Source organism: Schistocerca serialis, unplaced genomic scaffold, assembly GCF_023864345.2.
Source record: "Schistocerca serialis cubense isolate TAMUIC-IGC-003099 unplaced genomic scaffold, iqSchSeri2.2 HiC_scaffold_1393, whole genome shotgun sequence".
NCBI lineage: Eukaryota > Metazoa > Arthropoda > Insecta > Orthoptera > Acrididae > Schistocerca > Schistocerca serialis.
Genome location: NW_026047617.1, coordinates 11475062 through 11499680, shown reverse-complemented (window position 1 = coordinate 11499680; position 24619 = coordinate 11475062). Strand labels below are relative to the sequence as shown.

At 39.5% G+C, this 24619-nt stretch overlaps 1 protein-coding gene across 1 annotated transcript; it reads left to right on the top strand.

Moving 5' to 3' along the window:
• Positions 1-306: 306 nt before the first annotated feature.
• On the top strand, positions 307-24619 carry LOC126442626 (craniofacial development protein 2-like). The gene is made up of 3 exons (XM_050090713.1): positions 307-432; positions 627-1395; positions 24603-24619. The coding sequence occupies exons 1-3, from the start codon at positions 307-309 to the stop codon at positions 24617-24619; spliced, it is 912 nt and encodes a 303-aa protein (XP_049946670.1).

Genomic DNA, 24619 nt, shown 5'->3' with positions numbered 1-24619 from the left:
CCGACTTAAGTACAGGAAGACTGGCTCTTCTTACTGTCTATGTTTTCAACCATTCCTGTGACACTAGTTATAGATTCTGATGCTTCACTTCAGGTTTACTGTATCCCTCCATCCTTCTTATTGACGACTAAACACAGAAATTGCGTCGGAATGAAATGGAAAAGGCACAATTCCGACTTAAGTACAATCAGACTGGCTCTTCTTACTGTCTATGTTTTGAACCATTTCTGTGACACTAGTTATAGGTTGGGGCCCAGGAAATGACCTGGGGTGGTCTCTGCAGACATCATGAGACTCTGGCATAAAATGGGGGTGATATGCGATTACAAGAACTCAGCAAGAGAGTTCTCACAGCCTCTGTCACCTCAGTTCTCCAACTTCCTACCTACACGTGGTGCCCCTGTTAAGCCGAGCAACTCAGCGGAAGGTTGGGTAACCAACCCCAGCGGGAAACTGAGTCGGTGAGCAGATAGGAGTTGGAGGACAGTGGAAGACAACGGGAAACCACCACTGAACTATCCCAAGAAAACCCCATGTCTTGGCTCAGCTCAGAATGTTCCGGAGTTTCAAGTTCCCCGATCGGATCTCCGGGGGGAACCAGGTTGAGAGGAGCTTCACGAAGAGTAAGATGGTGCAAAGAGAAGCACTGCATAGGAACATGGAATGTAAGATCCATGTATCAAGGAAAACTAGACATAGTGAAAAGAGAAATGGAGAAAATTAACATCGACATATTGGGAATAAGTGAAATGAGGTGGACTGGCATGGGAGAATTTGCTTCGGATGGCCATATGGTGTATTATTCTGGGCACGATAACAACAGAAGTAATGGAGTAGCCTTCATAGTTAGTGATAAAGTGAGAAAAGCTGTGATCGGATGCAAATATAAAAATGATAGAATGATGTCCATCAGACTTCAAGGTCAGCCCCTCAACATCACAGTAATTCAAGTTTATGCACCAACAACCGATGCTGAAAAGGAAATTATTGACCAGTTCTATGGAGATTTACAAGAATTACTACTGTCAACACCAAAAAAGGATATCGTCTTCATAGTTGGAGATTGGAATGCAAAAGTGGGAAATGAAGCTGTAGAAGGTATAACAGGGAAATATGGTCTTGGTACAACAAATGAAGCTGGACAGAGACTCCTAGAATTCTGCCAAGAAAATTCATTGATAATTACTAATACACTGTTTCAACTACCAAAACGACGCCTATATACCTGGACTTCGCCAGATGGCCAACACCGGAACCAAATTGCTTACATACTTTGTAATCAGAGGTGGAAGAGCGCGGTTCAGTCAGCTACAACAAGACCTGGTGCTGACTGCGGATCAGATCATGAGCTCCTGATTGCAAAATTTCAGATGAAACTTCAGAATGTACCAAAAAGTATCCCAACTTGCAGATACGACCTTAACTCTATACCCTCCGACTATGCTGCAGAGGTACAAAACAGATTTAATGTATTACAGCTGGAGGACAAAAGCTCGCAAGAGATGTGGACAGAAGTAGCTAATACTGTCAAGGAGGCAGCAGAGAAACACATTCCCAAGAAAAGGAACAGTAAGAAGGCTAGATGGCTATCAGTTGAGGCACTGCAAGTTGCAGAAGAACGAAGGAAAGCAAAAATCAAGGGAGATAGATCAGCTATGTTTGTATTAAATAAAGATTTTCAGAAATTAGCTAGAAGAGATAAAAATATATTCTTTAATGAACAGTGCAAGGAAGTTGAAGATAGTAACGTAATGGGGAAGACAAGAGATCTTTATAAGAAAATTAGAGAAATTAAAGGAAAATTCCAGACAAAAATTGGAATGATAAAAGATAGAAACGGGAAAGATCTGAGTGAAGCGGAGGATGTTAAGGAAAGATGGGCAGAATATGTAGAAGACCTATACAAGAGAGAACTGCATCATGACAGGGCTCCTACTGCTGATGTTAATGTTAATTTAGAACTAGAGCCAGATATTTTGGAGAGCGAAATCCAGTGGGCCCTTGAAAATATGGCTGATAACAAAACTAGTGGACATGATGAAATACCAGCAGAATTGTTTAAAGTCACTGGAAAGGATGCAGTGAAAGTGCTGCACTCAATATGTCAAAAAATATGGATCACGCAGCAGTGGCCAGAAGACTGGAAAAGATCAGTATTCATCCCCATTCCAAAGAAGAAAAGTTCTAAAGAATGCTCAGATTATCGAACAATCGCACTTATTTCACATGCTAGCAAAGTTATGTTGAAAATCTTACAAAATAGACTTCGCCAATATCTAGATCGAGAGCTGCCAGAAGAACAAGCTGGATTTAGGAAAGGAAGAGGAACTAGAGATCAAATTGCTAACATTCGGTGGATTATGGAAAAAGCGAGAGAATTCCAGAAAGATGTGTACCTCTGCTTTATTGACTACGCCAAAGCCTTTGACTGCGTCGATCACAACAAATTATGGAACGTACTGAAAAACATGGGTGTACCAGATCACCTCATTCATCTGATACGGAGTTTATACCTTGACCAAGAAGCCACGGTGAGAACTATGTATGGAACAACGAAATGGATAAAGATTCAGAAAGGGGTCCGGCAAGGCTGCATACTGTCACCGTACTTATTCAATCTGTATGCAGAACATGTCATGAGGAATGCAAGGCTAGATGAAGGAGAAACAGGAATTAAAATAGCTGGAATAAATGTAAACAACCTCAGGTACGCGGATGATACGATCCTATTGGCAGAAAGTGAAGAAGATTTGAGAACACTCTTACTGAAGGTGAAAGACGAAAGTGAAAAGGCTGGTCTTATGCTGAATGTGAAGAAAACGAAAATTATGGCAACTACACCTACCAATTCGTGGGATATAGCAGGAGAAACCATGGAAGTAGTGACCACATTCAGTTATCTCGGTTCCCAGAACTCTGCTGACGGTGACTGCAGCCATGAAATCCGGAGACGCCTGTTGCTCGGTAGACAGGCGATGTCAAACCTTGACAAGGTTATAAGGTCCAGAGATATAACACTAGCAACAAAGATCCGTATTGTGAGGGCTATGGTCTTTCCAGTTGTGATGTATGGATGTGAGACCTGGACCATTAGAAAGGCTGCACGGCGAAGAATTGACTCCTTCGAATTGTGGTGTTGGAGGAAACTTCTTAGAGTTCCATGGAGTGCAAAGAGAACCAACAGATCAATTTTGGAGCAAATTAAACCAGATTTCTCCCTGGAAGGTCTAATCTTAAAACAAAAGCTGACCTACTTTGGACACACAATGCGAAGGCATGCCTCGCTGGAAAAAAACATTAATGCTGGGGAAGATTGAAGGAACTAGAAGAAGAGGACGTCAGAGGATGAGATGGATCGATGGCATCACAGAAGCAATGTGTTCCAACCTGAAAGGTCTACGGGAGAAAGTGCAAGACAGGAAAAAGTGGCGTGATTTGGTTCATGGGGTCACGAAGAGTCGGAACCGACTAAACGAATAGAGAGAGAGAGAGTTATAGGTTCCGATGCTTCACTTCATGTTAACTGTATCCCTTGGACCTTCTTATTGCGACGAAACACAGAAATTGCATCGGAATTAAATACAAATGGCAAAATGCCGACTTAAGTACAAGACGACTGGCTCTTCTTACTGTCTATATTTTGAACCATTCCTGTGACACTAGTTATGGATTCCGATGCTTCACTTCAGGTTTACTGTATCCCTTGGACCTACTTGTTGAAGACGAAACACAGAAATTGCATCGGAATTAAATACAAAAGGCACAATGCCGACTTAAGTACAAGAAGACTGACTCTTCTTACTGTCTATGTTTTGAACCATTCCTGTGTCACTAGTTATAGATTCCGATGCTTCACTTCAGGTTTACTGTATTCCTGTGACTTTCTTATAGACGATGAAACACAGAAATTGCATCGGAATTAAATACAAAAGGCACAATGAGACTTAATTACAAGAATACTCTTTCTTCTTACTGTCTATGTTTTGAACCATTCCTGTGACACTAGTTTTAGATTCCGATGCTTCACATCAGGTTAACTGTATCCCTTGGACCTTCTTATTGACGACGAAACACAGAAATTGCATCTGAATTAAATACAAACGATACAATGCCGAATTAAGTACAAGAAGACTGACTCTTCTTACTGCCTATGTTTTGAACCATTCCTGTGACACTAGTTTTAGATTCTGATGCTTCACATTAGGCTAACTGTAGCCCTTGGACCTTCTTATTGACGACGAAACACAGAAATTTCATCGGAATTAAATACAAAAGGGAAAATGCCGACTTAAGTACAAGAAGACTGGCTCTTCTTACTGTCTAAGATATGAACCATTCCTGAGACACTAGTTATAGATTCCGATGCTTCACTTCAGATTTACTGCATCCCTAAGACCTTCTTATTGACGAAGAAGCACAGAAATTCATCGGAATTAAATACAAATGGTACAATGCCGAATTAAGTACAAGAAGACTGATTCTTCTTACTGCCTATGTTTTGAACCATTCTTGTGACACTAGTTATAGATTCCGATGCCTCACTTCTGGTTAAATGTATCCCTTGGACCTTCTTATTGACGACGATACACAGCAATTGCATCGGAATTAAATACAAAAGGACAATGCCGACTTAAGTACAAGAAGACTGGCTCTTCTTACTGTCTATGTTTTGAACATTTCATGTGAGACCAGTTTTTGATTCCGATGCTTCACTATATGTCTACGGTATCTCTTGGACCTTCTTATTGACGATGAAACACAGAAGTTGCATCGGAATTAAATACAAAAGGCACAATGACGACTGAAGTACAAGAAGAGTGGCTCTTCATACTGTCTATGTTTTCAACCATTCCTGTGACACTAGTTATAGATTCCGATGCTTCACTTCAGGTTTACTGTATCCGTTGGACCTTCTTATTGACGACGAAACACAGAAATTGCGTCGGAATTAAAAACAAAGAGCACAATGCCGACTTAAGTACAAGAAGACTGGCTCTTCTTAAAGTCTATGATTTGGACCGTTCCTGAGATACTAGTTATAGATTCCGAAGCTTCACTTCAGGTTTACTGTATCCCTTGCACCTTCGTATTGACGACGAAACACAGAAATTGCATCGGAACTAAATACAAAAGGTACAATGCCGAATTAAGTACAAGAAGACTGACTCTTCATACTGCATGTGTTTTAATTCATTTCTGTGAAACTAGTTATAGATTCCGATGCTTCACTTCAGGTTTACTGTATCCCTTGGACCTTCTTATTGACGACGAAAAACAGAAATTGCATCGGAATTAATTACAAAAGGACAATGCCGACTTAAGTACAAGAAGGTTGGCTCTTCTTACTGTCTATGTCTTGAACCATTCCTGTGACTCTAGTTATTGATTCCGATGCTTCACTTCAGGTTTGCTGTATACCTTGGACCCTCTTATTGACGACGAATCACAGAAATTGCATTGGAATAAAATACAAAAGGCACAATGCCGACTTAAGTACAAGTAGTATGGCTCTTCTTACTGTCTATGTTTTGAACCATTCCTGTGATACTAGTTATGGATTCCGATGCATCACTTCAGGTTTACTGTATCCCTTGGACCTTCTTATTCACGACGAAACACAGAAATTGCATCGGAATTAAATACAAAAGGCACAATGCCGACTTAAGTCCGGGAAGACTGGCTCTTCTTACTGGCTATGTTTTGAACCATTCCTGTGACACTAGTTATAGATTCCGATGCTTCACTTCAGGTTAACTGTATCCCTTCATCCTTCTTATTGACGACTAAACACAGAAATTGCATCGGAATGAAATAGAAAAGGCACAATTCCGACTTAAGTACAAGAAGACTGGCTCTTCTTACTGTCTATATTTTGAACCATTCCTGTGACACTAGTTATGGATTCCTATGCTTCACTTCAGGTTTACTATATCCCTTGGACCTACTTGTTGAAGACGAAACACAGAAATTGCATCGGAATTAAATACAAAAGGCACAATACCGACTTAAGGACAAGAAGACTGACTCTTCTTACTGTCTATGTTTTGAACCATTCCTGTGTCACTAGTTATAGATTCCGATGCTTCACTTCAGGTTTACTGTATCCCGCTGACTTTCTTATTGACGATGAAACACAGAAATTGCATCGGAATTAAATACAAAAGGCACAATGAGACTTAATTACAAGAAGACTGGCTCTTCTTACTGTCTAAGATTTGAACCATTCCTGAGACACTAGTTATAGATTCCGATGCTTCACTTCAGATTTACTGCATCCCTGGGACCTTCTTATTGACGACGAAGCACAGAAATTGCATCGGAATTAAATACAAAAGGTACAATGCCGAATTAAGTACAAGAAGACTGACTCTTCTTACTGCCTATGTTTTGAACCATTCCTGTGACACTAGTTATAGATTCCGATGCCTCACTTCTGGTTAAATGTATCCCTTGGACCTTCTTATTGACGACGATACACAGCAATTGCATCGGAATTAAATACAAAAGGACAATGCCGCCTTAAGTACAAGAAGACTGGCTCTTCTTACTGTCTATGTTTTGAACATTTCATGTAAGACCAGTTTTTGATTCCGATGCTTCACTATATGTCTACGGTATCTCTTGGACCTTCTTATTGACGATGAAACACAGAAGTTGCATCGGAATTAAATACAAAAGGCACAATGCCGACTGAAGTACAAGAAGAGTGGCTCTTCATACAGTCTATGTTTTGAACCATTCCTGTGACACTAGTTATAGATTCCGATGCCTCACATTAGGTTAACTGTAGCCCTTGGACCTTCTTATTGACGACGAAACACAGAAATTTCATCGGAATTAAATACAAAAGGGAAAATGCCGACTTAAGTACAAGAAGACTGGCTCTTCTTACTGTCTAAGATATGAACCATTCCTGCGACACTAGTTATAGATTCCGATGCTTCACTTCAGATTTACTGCATCCCTAAGACCTTCTTATTGACGACGAAGCACAGAAATTCATCGGAATTAAATACAAATGGTACAATGCCGAATTAAGTACAAGAAGACTGATTCTTCTTACTGCCTATGTTTTGAACCATTCTTGTGACACTAGTTATAGATTCCGATGCCTCACTTCTGGTTAAATGTATCCCTTGGACCTTCTTATTGACGACGATACACAGCAATTGCATCGGAATTAAATACAAAAGGACAATGCCGACTTAAGTACAAGAAGACTGGCTCTTCTTACTGTCTATGTTTTGAACATTTCATGTGAGACCAGTTTTTGATTCCGATGCTTCACAATATGTCTACGGTATCTCTTGGACCTTCTTATTGACGATGAAACACAGAAGTTGCATCGGAATTAAATACAAAAGGCACAATGACGACTGAAGTACAAGAAGAGTGGCTCTTCATACTGTCTATGTTTTCAACCATTCCTGTGACACTAGTTATAGATTCCGATGCTTCACTTCAGGTTTACTGTATCCATTGGACCTTCTTATTGACGACGAAACACAGAAATTGCGTCGGAATTAAAAACAAAGAGCACAATGCCGACTTAAGTACAAGAAGACTGGCTCTTCTTAATGTCTATGATTTGAACCATTCCTGAGATACTAGTTATAGATTCCGAAGCTTCACTTCAGGTTTACTGTATCCCTTGCACCTTCGTATTGACGACGAAACACAGAAATTGCATCGGAACTAAATACAAAAGTTACAATGCCGAATTAAGTACAAGAAGACTGACTCTTCATACTGCATGTGTTTTAAACCATTTCTGTGAAACTAGTTATAGATTCCGATGCATCACTTCAGGTTTACTGTATCCCTTGGACCTTCTTATTGACGACGAAAATCAGAAATTGCATCGGAATTAATTACAAAAGGACAATGCCGACTTAAGTACAAGAAGGTTGGCTCTTCTTACTGTCTATGTCTTAAACCATTCCTGTGACTCTAGTTATTGATTCCGATGCTTCACTTCAGGTTTGCTGTATACCTTGGACCCTCTTATTGACGACGAATCAGAGAAATTGCGTTGGAATAAAATACAAAAGGCACAATGCCGACTTAAGTACAAGTAGTATGGCTCTTCTTACTGTCTATGTTTTGAACCATTCCTGTGACACTAGTTATGGATTCCGATGCATCACTTCAGGTTTACTGTATCCCTTGGACCTTCTTATTGACGACGAAACACAGAAATTGCATCGGAATTAAATACAAAAGGCACAATGCCGACTTAAGTCCGGGAAGACTGGCTCTTCTTACTGGCTATGTTTTGAACCATTCCTGTGACACTAGTTATAGATTCCGATGCTTCACTTCAGGTTTACTGTATCCCTTCATCCTTCTTATTGACGACTAAACACAGAAATTGCATCGGAATGAAATAGAAAAGGCACAATTCCGACTTAAGTACAAGAAGACTGGCTCTTCTTACTGTCTATATTTTGAACCATTCCTGTGACACTAGTTATGGATTCCTATGCTTCACTTCAGGTTTCCTATATCCCTTGGACCTACTTGTTGAAGACGAAACACAGAAATTGCATCGGAATTAAATACAAAAGGCACAATACCGACTTAAGTACAAGATAACTGACTCTTCTTACTGTCTATGTTTTGAACCATTCCTGTGACACTAGTTATAGATTCCGATGCCTCACTTCTGGTTAAATGTATCCCTTGGACCTTCTTATTGACGACGATACACAGCAATTGCATCGGAATTAAATACAAAAGGACAATGCCGCCTTAAGTACAAGAAGACTGGCTCTTCTTACTGTCTATGTTTTCAACATTTCATTTAAGACCAGTTTTTGATTCCGATGCTTCACTATATGTCTACGGTATCTCTTGGACCTTCTTATTGACGATGAAACACAGAAGTTGCATCGGAATTAAATACAAAAGGCACAATGCCGACTGAAGTACAAGAAGAGTGGCTCTTCATACAGTCTATGTTTTGAACCATTCCAGTGACACTAGTTATAGATTCCGATGCTTCACTTCAGGTTTACTGTATCCCTTGGACCTTCGTATTGAGGACGAAAAACAGGAATTGCTTCGGAATGAAATACAAAAGGCAAAATGCCGACTTAAGTACAAGAAGACTGGCTCTTCTTACTGTCCATGTTTGAACCATTCCTGTGACACTAGTTATAGATTCCGATGCTTCACTTCAGGTTTATTGTATCCCTAGGTCCTTCTTATTGACGACGAAACACAGAAATTGAATCGGAATTAAATACAAAGGGCACATTGCCGACTTAAATACAAGAAGACTGGCTCTTCTTCCTGTCTATGTTTTCAACCATTCCTGTGACACTAGTTATAGATTCCGATGCTTCACTTCAGGTTTACTGTATCCGTTGGACCTTCTTATTGACGACGAAACACAGAAATTGCATCAGAATTAAAAACAAAGGGCACAATGCCGACTTAAGTACAAGAAGACTGGCTCTTCTTAATGTCTATGATTTGAACCATTCCTGAGACACTAGTTATAGATTCCGAAGCTTCAGTTCAGGTTTACTGTATCCCTTGCACCTTCGTATTGACGACGAAACACAGAAATTGAATCGGAACTAAATACAAAAGGTACAGTGCCGAATTAAGTACAAGAAGACTGACTCTTCTTACTGCATGTGTTTTAAACCATTTCTGTGACACTAGTTATAGATTCCGATGCTTCACTTCAAGTTTACTGTATCCCTTGGACCTTCTTATTGACGACGAAACACAGAGACTGCATCGGAATTAATTACAAAAGCACAATGCCGACTTAAGTACAAGAAGATTGGCTCTTCTTACTGTCTATGTCTTGAACCATTCCTGTGACTCTAGTTATTGATTCCGATGCTTCACTTCAGGTTTGCTGTATACCTTGGACCCTCTTATTGACGACGAATAACAGAAATTGCATCGGAATTAAATCCAAAAGGCACAATGCCGACTTAAGTACAAGAAGACTGGCTCTTCTTATTGTCTATGTTTTGAACCTTTCCTGTGACACTAGTTATAGATTCCGATGCTTCACTTCAGGTTTACTGTATCCCTTCATCCTTCTTATTGACGACTAAACACAGAAATTGCATCGGAATGAAATAGAAAAGGCACAATTCCGACTTAAGTACAAGAAGACTGGCTCTTCTTACTGTCTATATTTTGAACCATTCCTGTGACACTAGTTATGGATTCCTATGCTTCACTTCAGGTTTACTATATCCCTTGGACCTACTTGTTGAAGACGAAACACAGAAATTGCATCGGAATTAAATACAAAAGGCACAATACCGACTTAAGTACAAGAAGACTGACTCTTCTTACTGTCTATGTTTTGAACCATTCCTGTGTCACTAGTTATAGATTCCGATGCTTCACTTCAGGTTTACTGTATCCCGCTGACTTTCTTATTGACGATGAAACACAGAAATTGCATCGGAATTAAATACAAAAGGCACAATGAGACTTAATTACAAGAAGACTGGCTCTTCTTACTGTCTAAGATTTGAACCATTCCTGAGACACTAGTTATAGATTCCGATGCTTCACTTCAGATTTACTGCATCCCTGGGACCTTCTTATTGACGACGAAGCACAGAAATTGCATCGGAATTAAATACAAAAGGTACAATGCCGAATTAAGTACAAGAAGACTGACTCTTCTTACTGCCTATGTTTTGAACCATTCCTGTGACACTAGTTATAGATTCCGATGCCTCACTTCTGGTTAAATGTATCCCTTGGACCTTCTTATTGACGACGATACACAGCAATTGCATCGGAATTAAATACAAAAGGACAATGCCAGCTTAAGTACAAGAAGACTGGCTCTTCTTACTGTCTATGTTTTGAACATTTCATGTAAGACCAGTTTTTGATTCCGATGCTTCACTATATGTCTACGGTATCTCTTGGACCTTCTTATTGACGATGAAACACAGAAGTTGCATCGGAATTAAATACAAAAGGCACAATGACGACTGAAGTACAAGAAGAGTGGCTCTTCATACTGTCTATGTTTTCAACCATTCCTGTGACACTAGTTATAGATTCCGATGCTTCACTTCAGGTTTACTGTATCCATTGGACCTTCTTATTGACGACGAAACACAGAAATTGCGTCGGAATTAAAAACAAAGAGCACAATGCCGACTTAAGTACAAGAAGACTGGCTCTTCTTAATGTCTATGATTTGAACCATTCCTGAGATACTAGTTATAGATTCCGAAGCTTCACTTCAGGTTTACTGTATCCCTTGCACCTTCGTATTGACGACGAAACACAGAAATTGCATCGGAACTAAATACAAAAGTTACAATGCCGAATTAAGTACAAGAAGACTGACTCTTCATACTGCATGTGTTTTAAACCATTTCTGTGAAACTAGTTATAGATTCCGATGCATCACTTCAGGTTTACTGTATCCCTTGGACCTTCTTATTGACGACGAAAAACAGAAATTGCATCGGAATTAATTACAAAAGGACAATGCCGACTTAAGTACAAGAAGGTTGGCTCTTCTTACTGTCTATGTCTTGAACCATTCCTGTGACTCTAGTTATTGATTCCGATGCTTCACTTCAGGTTTGCTGTATACCTTGGACCCTCTTATTGACGACGGATCAGAGAAATTGCGTTGGAATAAAATACAAAAGGCACAATGCCGACTTAAGTACAAGTAGTATGGCTCTTCTTACTGTCTATGTTTTGAACCATTCCTGTGACACTAGTTATGGATTCCGATGCATCACTTCAGGTTTACTGTATCCCTTGGACCTTCTTATTGAGGACGAAACACAGAAATTGCATCGGAATTAAATACAGAAGGCACAATGCCGACTTAAGTCCGGGAAGACTGGCTCTTCTTACTGGCTAAGTTTTGAACCATTCCTGTGACACTAGTTATAGATTCCGATGCTTCACTTCAGGTTTACTGTATCCCTTCATCCTTCTTATTGACGACTAAACACAGAAATTACATCGGAATGAAATACAAAAGGCACAATACCGACTTAAGTACAAGAAGACTGACTCTTCTTACTGTCTATGTTTTGAACCATTCCTGTGTCACTAGTTATAGATTCCGATGCTTCACTTCAGGTTTACTGTATCCCGCTGACTTTCTTATAGACGATGAAACACAGAAACTGCATCGGAATTAAATACAAAAGGCACAATGAGACTTAATTACAAGAAGACTGGCTCTTTTTACTGTCTAAGATTTGAACCATTCCTGAGACACTAATTATAGATTCCGATGCTTCACTTCAGATTTACTGCATCCCTGGGACCTTCTTATTGACGACGAAGCACAGAAATTGCATCGGAATTAAATACAAAAGGTACAATGCCGAATTAAGTACAAGAAGACTGACTCTTCTTACTGCCTATGTTTTGAACCATTCCTGTGACACTAGTTATAGATTCCGATGCCTCACTTCTGGTTAAATGTATCCCTTGGACCTTCTTATTGACGACGATACACAGCAATTGCATCGGAATTAAATACAAAAGGACAATGCCGCCTTAAGTACAAGAAGACTGGCTCTTCTTACTGTCTATGTTTTGAACATTTCATGTAAGACCAGTTTTTGATTCCGATGCTTCACTATATGTCTACGGTATCTCTTGGACCTTCTTATTGACGATGAAACACAGAAGTTGCATCGGAATTAAATACAAAAGGCACAATGCCGACTGAAGTACAAGAAGAGTGGCTCTTCATACAGTCTATGTTTTGAACCATTCCAGTGACACTAGTTATAGATTCCGATGCTTCACTTCAGGTTTACTGTATCCCTTGGACCTTCGTATTGAGGACGAAAAACAGGAATTGCTTCGGAATGAAATACAAAAGGCAAAATGCCGACTTAAGTACAAGAAGACTGGCTCTTCTTACTGTCCATGTTTGAACCATTCCTGTGACACTAGTTATAGATTCCGATGCTTCACTTCAGGTTTAATGTATCCCTAGGTCCTTCTTATTGACGACGAAACACAGAAATTGAATCGGAATTAAATACAAAGGGCACATTGCCGACTTAAATACAAGAAGACTGGCTCTTCTTCCTGTCTATGTTTTCAACCATTCCTGTGACACTAGTTATAGATTCCGATGCTTCACTTCAGGTTTACTGTATCCGTTGGACCTTCTTATTGACGACGAAACACAGAAATTGCATCAGAATTAAAAACAAAGGGCACAATGCCGACTTAAGTACAAGAAGACTGGCTCTTCCTAATGTCTATGATTTGAACCATTCCTGAGACACTAGTTATAGATTCCGAAGCTTCAGTTCAGGTTTACTGTATCCCTTGCACCTTCGTATTGACGACGAAACACAGAAATTGAATCGGAACTAAATACAAAAGGTACAGTGCCGAATTAAGTACAAGAAGACTGACTCTTCTTACTGCATGTGTTTTGAACCATTTCTGTGACACTAGTTATAGATTCCGATGCTTCACTTCAAGTTTACTGTATCCCTTGGACCTTCTTATTGACGACGAAACACAGATTGGCTCTTCTTACTGTCTATGTCTTGAACCATTCCTGTGACTCTAGTTATTGATTCCGATGCTTCACTTCAGGTTTGCTGTATACCTTGGACCCTCTTATTGACGACGAATAACAGAAATTGCATCGGAATTAAATCCAAAAGGCACAATGCCGACTTAAGTACAAGAAGACTGGCTCTTCTTATTGTCTATGTTTTGAACCTTTCCTGTGACATTAGTTATAGATTCCGATGCTTCACATCAGGTTTACTGTATCCCTTCGACCTTCTTATTGACGACGAAATACAGAAATTGCATCGGAATTAAATACAAAAGGCTCAATGCCGACTTAAGTACGGGAAGACTGGCTCTTCTTACCGTCAATGTTTGGAACCATTCCTGTGACACTAGTTATAGATTCCGATGCTTCACTTCAGGTTTACTGTATCCCATTAACCTTCTTATTGACGAAGAAACACAGATATTGCATCGGAATTAAATAGAAAAGGCATGATGCCGACTTAAGTAGAAGAAGACTGCTTCTTCTTACTGTCTATGTTTTGAACCATTTCTGTGACACTGTGACATTCCGATGCTTTACCTCAGGTTTACTGTATCCTTTGGAACTTCTTATTGACGACGAAACACAGAAATTGCATTGGAATTAAATACTAAAGGCCTAATGCCCACTTAAGTACAAGACGACTAGCTCTTCTTACTCTCTATGTTTTAAACTATTCCTGTGACACTAGTAATAGGTTCCGATGCTTCACTTCAGGTTTACTGTATCCCTTGGACCTTCTGATTGCGACGAAACACAGAAATTGCATCGGAATTAAATACAAAAGGCACAATGCCGACTTAAGTGCAAGAAGAATGGCTCTTCTTACTGTCTATAGTTTGAACCATTCCTGTGACACTAGTTATAAATTCCGATGCTTCACTTCAGGTTTACTGTATCGCTTGGACCTACTTATTGAAGACGAAACACAGAAATTGCATAGGAATTAAATACAAAAGGCACAATGCCGACTTAAGTACAAGAAGACTGACTCTTCTTACTGTCTATGTTTTGAACCATTCCTGTGACACTAGTTATAGATTCCGATGCTTCACTTCAGGTTTACTGTATCCCTCTGACTTTCTTATAGACGATGAAACACAGAAATTGCATCGGAATTAAATACAAATGGCACAATGAGACTTAAGTACAAGAAGACTGGCTCTTCTTACTGTCTATGTTTTGAACCATTCCAGTGACACTAGTTATAGATTCCGATGCTTCACTTCTGGTTAACTGTATCACTTGGACCTTCTTATTGACGACGAAACACAGCAATTGCATCGGAATCAAATACATAAGGACAATGCCGACTTAAGTACAAGAAGACTGGCGCTTCTTACTGTCTATGTTTTGAACCATTTCTGTGACACTAGTTTTAGATTCCTATGCTTCACTTCACGTTTACTGTATCCCTTGGAGCCTCTTATTGATGACGAAACACAGAAATTGCATCGGAATTAAATACAAAAGACACAATGCCGACTTAAGTACAAGAAGACTGACTCTTCTTACTGACTATGTTTTGAACATTTCCTGTGAGACCAGTATTAAATTCCGATGCTTCACTATATGTTTACTGTATCCTGTGGACCTTCTTATTGACGATGAAACACAGAAATTGCATCGGAATAAAATACAAAAGGCACAATGCCGACTTAAGTACAAGAAGTGTTGCTCTTCTTACTGTCTATGTTTTGAACCATTCCTGTGACACTAGTTATAGATTCCGATGCTTCACTTCAGGTTTACTGTATCCCTTGGACGTTCTTATTGACGACGAAACACAGAAATTGCATTGGAATTAAATACTAAAGGCCCAATGCCGACTTAAGTACAAGACGACTAGCTCTTCTTACTCTCTATACTTTGAACTATTCCTGTGACACTAGTTATAGGTTTCGATGCTTCACTTCAGGTTAACTGTATCCCTTGGACCTTCTTATTGTGACGAAACACAGAAATTGCATCATAATTAATTACAAAAGGCACAATGCCGACTTAAGTACAAGAAGACTGGCTCTTCTTACTGTCTATATTTTGGACCATTCCTGTGACACTAGTTATGGATTCCGATGCTTCACTTCAGGTTTACTGTATCCCTTGGACCTACTTGTTGAAGACGAAACACAGAAATTCCATCGGAATTAAATACAAAAGGCACAATGCCGACTTAAGTACAAGAAGACTGACTCTTTTTACTGTCTATGTTTTGAACCATTCCTGTGTCACTAGTTATAGATTCCGATGCTTCACTTCAGGTTAACTGTATCCCTGTGACTTTCTTATAGACGATGAAACACAGAAATTGCATCGGAATTAAATACAAAAGGCACAATGAGACTTAATTACAAGAAGACTGGCTCTTCTTACTGTCTATGATTTGAACCATTCCTGTGAAACTAGTTCTAGATTCCGATGCTTCACATCAGGTTAACTGTATCCCTTCGACCTTCATATTGACGACGAAACACAGAAATTGCATCGGAATTAAATACAAAACATACAATGCCGAATTAAGTACAAGAAGACTGACTCTTCTTACTGCCTATGTTTTGAACCATTCCTGTGACACTAGTTATAGATTCCGATGCTTCACATCAGGTTAACTGTAGCCCTTGGACCTTCTTATTGACGACGAAACACAGAAATTTCATCGCAATTAAATACAGAAGGGAAAATGCCGACTTAAGTGCAAGGAGACTGGCACTTCTTACTGTCTAAGATTTGAACCATTCCTGAGACACTAGTTATAGATTCCGATGCTTCACTTCAGATTTACTGCATCCCTTGGACCTTCTTATTGACGACGAAGCACAGAAATCGCATCGGAATTAAATACAAAAGGTACAATGCCGAATTAAGTACAAGAAGATTGACTCTTCTTACTGCCAATGTTTTGAACCATTCCAGTGACACTAGTTATAGATTCCGATGCCTCACTTCTGGTTAAATGTATACCTTGGACCTTCTTATTGACAACGATACACAGCAATTACATCGGAATTAAATACAAAAGGACAATGCCGACTTAAGTACAAGAAGACTGGCTCTTCTTACTGTCTATGTTTTGAACATTTCATGTGAGACCAGTTTTTGATTCCGATGCTTCACTATATGTCTACGGTATCTCTTGGACCTTCTTATTGACGATGAAACACAGAAGTTGCATCGGAATTAAATACAAAAGGCACAATGCCGACTGAAGTACAAGAAGAGTGGCTCTTCATACTGTCTATGTTTTGAACCATTCCAGTGACACTAGTTATAGATTCCGATGCTTCACTTCTGGTTTACTGTATCCCTTGGACCTTCTTATTGACGATGAAACACAGAAATTGCATCGGAATTAAATACAAAAGGCACAATGCCGAATTAAGTACAAGAAGACTGACTCTTCTTACTGCATGTGTTTTGAACCATTTCTGTGACACTAGTTATAGATTCCGATGCTTCACTTCAGGTTTACTGTATCCCTTGGACCTTCTTATTGACGACGAAACACAGAAATTGAATCGGAATTAAATACAAAGGGCACAATACCGACTTACATACATGAAGACTGGCTGTTCTTACTGTCTATGTTTTCAACCATTCCTGTGACACTGGTTATAGTTTCCGATGCTTCACTTCAGGTTTACTGTATCTATTGGACCTTCTTATTGACGACGAAACACAGAAATTGCATCGGAATTAAAAACAAAGAGCACAATGCCGACTTAAGTACAATAAGACTGGCTCTTCTTAATGTCTATGATTTGAACCATTCCTGAGATACTAGTTATAGATTCCGAAGCTTCACTTCAGGTTTACTGTATCCCTTGCACCTTCGTATTGACGACGAAACACAGAGATAGCATCGGAACTAAATACAAAAGGTACAATGCCGAATTAAGTACAAGAAGACTGACTCTTCTTACTGCATGTGTTTTGAACCATTTCTGTGACACTAGTTATAGATTCCGATGCTTCACTTCAGGTTTACTCTATCCCTTGGACCTTCTTATTGACGACGAAACACAGAGATTGCATCGGAATTAATTACAAAAGGATAATGCCGACTTAAGTACAAGAAGATTGGCTCTTCATACTGTCTATGTCTTGAACCATTCCTGATACTCTAGTTATTGATTCCGATGCTTCACTTCAGGTTTGCTGTATACCTTGGACCCTCTTATTGACGACGAATCACAGAAATTGCATCGGAATTAAATCCAAAAGGCACAATGCCGACTTAAGTACAAGAAGACTGGCTCTTCTTATTGTCTATGTTTTGAACCTTTCCTGTGACACTAGTTATAGATTCCGATGCTTCACTTCAGGTTTACTGTATCCCTTGGACCTTCTTATTGACGACGAAACACAGAGATTGCATCGGAATTAATTACAAAAGGATAATGCCGACTTAAGTACAAGAAGATTGGCTCTTCTTACTGTCTATGTCTTGAACCATTCCTGATACTCTAGTTATTGATTCCGATGCTTCACTTCAGGTTTGCTGTATACCTTGGACCCTCTTATTGACGACGAATCACAGAAATTGCATCGGAATTAAATACAAAAGTCTCAATGCCGACTTAAGTACGGGATGACTGGCTCTTCTTACCGTCTATGTTTGGAACCATTCCTGTGACACTAGTTATAGACTCCGATGCTTCACTTCAGGTTTACTGTATCCCATCAACCTTCTTGTTGACGAAGAAACGCAGATATTGCATCGGAATTAAATAGAAAAGGCATGATGCCGAATTAAGTACAAGTGGACTGACCCTTCTTACTGCCTATGTTTTGCACCATTGCTGTGACACTAGTTATAGATTCCAATACTTCACTTCAGATTTACTGTATCCCTTGGACCCTCTTATTGACGACGAAACACAGAAATTGCATTGGAATTAAATACTAAAGGCCCAATGCCCACTTAAGTACAAGACGACTAGCTCTACTTACTCTCTATGTTTTAAACTATTCCTGTGACACTAGTAATAGGTTCCGATGCTTCACTTCAGGTTTACTGTATCCCTTGGACCTTCTGATTGCGACGAATTACAGAAATTGCATCGGAATTAAATACAAAAGGCACAATGCCGACTTAAGTACAAGAAGACTGGCTCTTCTTACTGTCTATATTTTGAACCATTCCTGTGACACTAGTTATAAATTCCGATGCTTCACTTCAGGTTTACTGTATCGCTTGGACCTACTTATTGAAGACGAAACACAGAAATTGCATCGGAATTAATTACAAAAGGCACAATGCCGAATTCAGTACAAGAAGACTGACTCTTCTTACTGACTATGTTTTGAACATTTCATGTAAGACCAGTTTTTGATTCCGATGCTTCACTATATGTCTACTGTATCTCTTGGACCTTCTTATTGACAATGAAACACAGAAGTTGCATCGGAATTAAAATCAAAAGGCACAATGCCGGCTTATGTACAAGAAGACTGACTCTTCTTACTGACTATGTTTTGAACATTTCCTGTGAGACCAGTATTAAATTCCGATGCTTCACTATATGTTTACTGTATCCCTCTGACTTTCTTATACACGATGAAACACAGAAATTGCATCGGAATTAAATACAAAAGGCACTATGAGACTTAAGTACAGGAAGACTGGCTCTTCTTACTGTCTATGTTTTGAACCATTCCTGTGACACTAGTTATAGATTCCGATGCTTCACATCAGGTTAACTGTATCCCTTGGACCTTCTTATTGACGACGAAACACAGAAATTGCATCGGAATTAAATACGAAAGGTACAAGGCCGAATTAAGTACAAGTGGACTGACTCTTCTTACTGCCTATGTTTTGCACCATTGCTGTGACACTAGTTATAGATTCCAATACTTCACTTCAGATTTACTGTATCCCTTGGACCCTCTTATTGACGACGAAACACAGAAATTGCATCGGAATGAAATACAAAAGACACAATGCCGGCTTAAGTACAAGAAGACTGACCCTTCTTACTGACTATGTTTTGAACATTTCCTGTGGGACCAGTATTAAATTCCGATGCTTCACTATATGTTTAGTGTATCCCGTGGACCTTCATATTGACGATGAAACACAGAAATTGTGTCGGAATAAAATACAAAAGGCACAATGCCGACCTAAGTACAAGAAGACTGGCTCATGTTACTGTGTCTGCTATGAACAATTCCTGTGACACTAGTTATAGATTCCGATGCTTCACTTCAGGTTTACTGTATCCCTTCATCCTTCTTATTGACGACTAAACACAGAAATTGCATCGGAATGAAATAGAAAAGGCACAATTCCGACTTAAGTACAAGAAGACTGGCTCTTCTTACTGTCTCTGTTTTGAACCATTCCTGTGACACTAGTTATAGATTCCGATGCTTCACATCCAGTTTACTGTATCCCTTGGACCTTCGTATTGACGACGAAACACAGATATTGCATCGGAATTAAATACTAAATACACAATGCCGACTTAAGTACACCACGACTGGCTCTTCTTACTGTCTGCGATTTGAACTATTCCTGTGACATTAGTTATAGGTTCCGATGCTTCACTTCAGGTTTACTTTATCCCTTGGACCTTCTAATTTACGGCGAAACACAGAAATTGCATCGGAATTAAATACAAATGGCACAATGCAGACTTAAGTACAGGAAGACTGGCTCTTCTTACTGTCTATATTTTGAACCGTTCCTGTGACACTAGTTAAAGATTCCGATGCTTCACTGCAGGCTTACTATTTCCCTTGGGCCTTCTTATTGACGAAGAAACACAGAAATTGCATCGGAATTAAATACAAAAGGCACAATGCCTACTTAAGTACAAGATGACTGACTCTTCTTAGTGTCTATGTTTTGAACCATTCCTGTGACACTAGTTATAGATTCCGATGCGTCACTTCAGGTTTACTGTATCCCTCTGACCTTATGGACGATGAAACAAAGAAATTGCATCGGAATTAAATACAAAAGGCACAATGCCGACTTAAGTACAAGAAGACTGGCTCTTCTTAATGTCTATGATTTCACCCATTCCTGTGACACTAGTTATAGATTCTGATGCTTTACTTCAGGTTTACTGTATCCCTTGGACCTTCTTATTGACGACGAAACACAGAAATTGCATCGGAACTAAATACAAAACGTACAATGCTGAAATAAGTACAAGAAGACTGACTCTTCTTACTGCCTATGTTTTGAACCATTTCTGTGACACTAGTTATAAATTCCGATGCTTCACTTCAGGTTTACTGTATTCCTTAGACCTTCTTATTGACGACGAAACACAGAAATTGCGTCGGATTTAAATACATAAGGACAATGCCGACTTCAGTACAACAATAAAGCCTCTTCTTAATGTCTGTGTTTTGAACCATTCCTGTGACACTAGTTATAGATTCCGATGCTTCACTTCAGGTTTACTGTATCCCTTGGACCCTCTTATTGACGACGAATTACAGAAATTGGATCGGAATTAAATACAAAAGGCTCAATGCCGACCTAAATACAGGGAGACTGGCTCTTCTTACCGTTGCCCGCATCTCGTGGTCTTGCGGTAGCGTTCTCGCTTCCCACGCCCGGGTTCCCAGGTTCGATTCCCGGCGGGGTCAGCGATTTTCTCCGCCTCGTGATGGCTGGGTGTTGTGTGCTGTTCTTAGGTTAGTTAGGTTTAAGTAGTTCTAAGTTCTAGGGGACGTATGACCACAGCAGTTGAGTCCAATAGTGCTCAGAGCCATTTGAACCATTTTTTTCTTCTTACCGTCTATGTTTGGAACCATTCCTGTGACACTAGTTATAGATTCCGATGCTTCACTTCAGGTTTACTGTATCCCTTGGACCTTCTTATTGACGAAGAAAAACAGATATTGCATCGGAATTAAATACAGATGCACAATGCCGACGTAACTACAAGAAGACTGGCTCTTCTTACTGTCTATGTTTTGAACCATTCCTGTGACACTAGTTATAGATTCCGATGCTTCACTTCAGGTTTACTGTATCCCTCTGACTTTCTTATTGACGATGAAACACAGAAATTGCATCGGAATTAAATACAAAAGGCACAATTAGACTAAAGTACAAGAAGACTGTTTATTCTTACTGTCTATGTTTTGAACCATTTCTGTGACACTAGTTATAGATTCTTATGCTTCACATCAGGTTGACTGTATCCCTTGGACCTTCTTATTGACGACGAATCACAGAAATTGCATCGGAGTTAAATCCAAAATGCATAATGCCGACATAACTTCAAGAAGACTGGCTCTTCTTACTGTCTATGCTTTGAACCATTCCTGTGGCACTAGTTATAGATTCCGATGCTTCACTTCAGGTTTACTGTATCCCTTGGACCTTCTTATTGACGACGAAACACAAAAATTGCATCGGAATTAAATACAAAAGGCACAATGCCGACTTAAGCACAAGAAGACTAGCTCTTCTTACTGTCTATGTTTTGAACAATTCCTGTGACACTAGTTATACATTCCGATGCTTCACTTCAGGTTTACTGTATCCCTTGGACTTTCTTATTGACGACGATACACAGATTTTGCATCGGAATAATTTACAAAAGGCACAATGCCGACTAAAGTACAAGAATACTGAATCTTCTTACTGACTATGTTTTGAACATTTCCTGTGAGACCAGTATTAAATTCCGATGCTTCACTATATGTTTACTGTATCGCTTGGACCTTCGTATTGACGATGACACACAGAAATTGCTTCGGAATTAAATACAAAAGGCACAATGCCTACTTAAGTACAAGAAGAGTGGCTCTTCATACGGTCTATGTTTTCAACCATTCCTGTGACACTAGTTATGGATTACGATGCTTCACCTCAGGTTTACTGTATCCCTTGGGCCTTCTTATTGACGACGAAACACAGAAATTGCATCGGAATTAAATACAAAATGTCACAATGCCGACTTAAGTACAAGACGACTGGCTCTTCTTACTGACTATGTTTTGAACCATTTCTGTGACACTAGTTATAGATTCCTATGCATCACATCAGGTTAACTGTATCCCTTGGACCTTCTTATTGACGACGAAACACTGAAATTTCATCGGAATTAAATACAAAAGGTACAATGCCGACTTAAGTACAAATAAACTGCCTCTTCTTACTGTCTAAGATTTGAACCATTCCTGAGACACTAGTTATAGATTCCGATGCTTCACTTAAGATTTACTGTATCCCTTAGACCTCCTTATTGACGACGAAACACAGAAATTGAATCGGAATGAAATACAACAGGTACAATGCCGAATTAAGTTCTAGAAGACTGACTCTTCTTACTGCCTGTGCTTTGAACCTTTCCTGTGACACTACTTATAGATTCCAATGCTTCACTTCAGGGTAACTGTATGCCTTGGACCTTCTTATTGACGACGAAACACAGCAATTGCATCGGAATTAAATACAAAAGGACAATGTCGACTTAAGTACAAGAAGACTGGCTCTTCTTACTGTCTATGTTTTGAACCATTTCTGTGACAGTAGTTATAGATTCCTATGCTTCACTTCAGGTTGATTGTATCCCTCGGACCTTCTTATTGACGACGAATCACAGAAACTGCATCGGAATTAAATCCAAAATGCATAATGCCGACTTAACTTCAAGAAGCCTGGCTCTTCTTACTGTCTATGTTTTGAACCATTCCTGTGACACTAGTTATGGATTCCGATGCTTTACCTCAGGTTTACTGTATCCCTTGGACCTTCTTATTGACGATGAAACACAGAAATTGCATCGGAATTAAATACAAAAGGCACAATGCCGAATTAAGTACAAGGAGACTGACTCTTCTTACTGACTATGTTTTGAACATCTCCTGTGAGACCAGTATTAAATTCCGATGCTTCACTATATGTTTACTGTATCCCTTGGACCTTCTTATTGACGATGAAACACAGAAATTGCATCGGAATTAAATACAAAAGGCACAATGCCGACTTAAGTACAAGAAGAGTGGCTATTCTTACTGTCTATGTTTTGAACCATTCCTGTGGCACTAGTTATAGATTCCGATGCTTCACTGCAGGCTTACTATTTCCCTTGGGCCTTCTTATTGACGAAGAAACACAGAAATTGCATCGGAATTAAATACGTAAGGCACAATGCCGACTTAAGTACAAGATGACTGATTCTTCTTAGTGTCTATGTTTTGAACCATTCCTGTGACACTAGTTATAGATTCCGATGCGTCACTTCAGGTTTACTGTATCCCTCTGACCTTCTTATGGACGATGAAACAAAGAAATTGCATCGGAATTAAATACAAAAGGCACAATGCCGACTTAAGTACAAGAAGACTGGCTCTTCTTAATGTCTATGATTTCACCCATTCCTGTGACACTAGTTATAGATTCTGATGCTTTACTTCAGGTTTACTGTATCCCTTGGACCTTCTTATTGACGACGAAACACAGAAATTGCATCGGAACTAAATACAAAACGTACAATGCTGAAATAAGTACAAGAAGACTGACTCTTCTTACTGCCTATGTTTTGAACCATTTCTGTGACACTAGTTATAAATTCCGATGCTTCACTTCAGGTTTACTGTATTCCTTAGACCTTCTTATTGACGACGAAACACAGAAATTGCGTCGGATTTAAATACATAAGGACAATGCCGACTTCAGTACAACAATAAAGCCTCTTCTTACTGTCTGTGTTTTGAACCATTCCTGTGACACTAGTTATAGATTCCGATGCTTCACTTCAGGTTTACTGTAGCCCTTGGACCCTCTTATTGACGACGAATTACAGAAATTGGATCGGAATTAAATACAAAAGGCTCAATGCCGACCTAAATACAGGGAGACTGGCTCTTCTTACCGTTGCCCGCATCTCGTGGTCTTGCGGTAGCGTTCTCGCTTCCCACGCCCGGGTTCCCAGGTTCGATTCCCGGCGGGGTCAGCGATTTTCTCTGCCTCGTGATGGATGGGTGTTGTGTGCTGTTCTTAGGTTAGTTAGGTTTAAGTAGTTCTAAGTTCTAGGGGACGTATGACCACAGCAGTTGAGTCCCATAGTGCTCAGAGCCATTTGA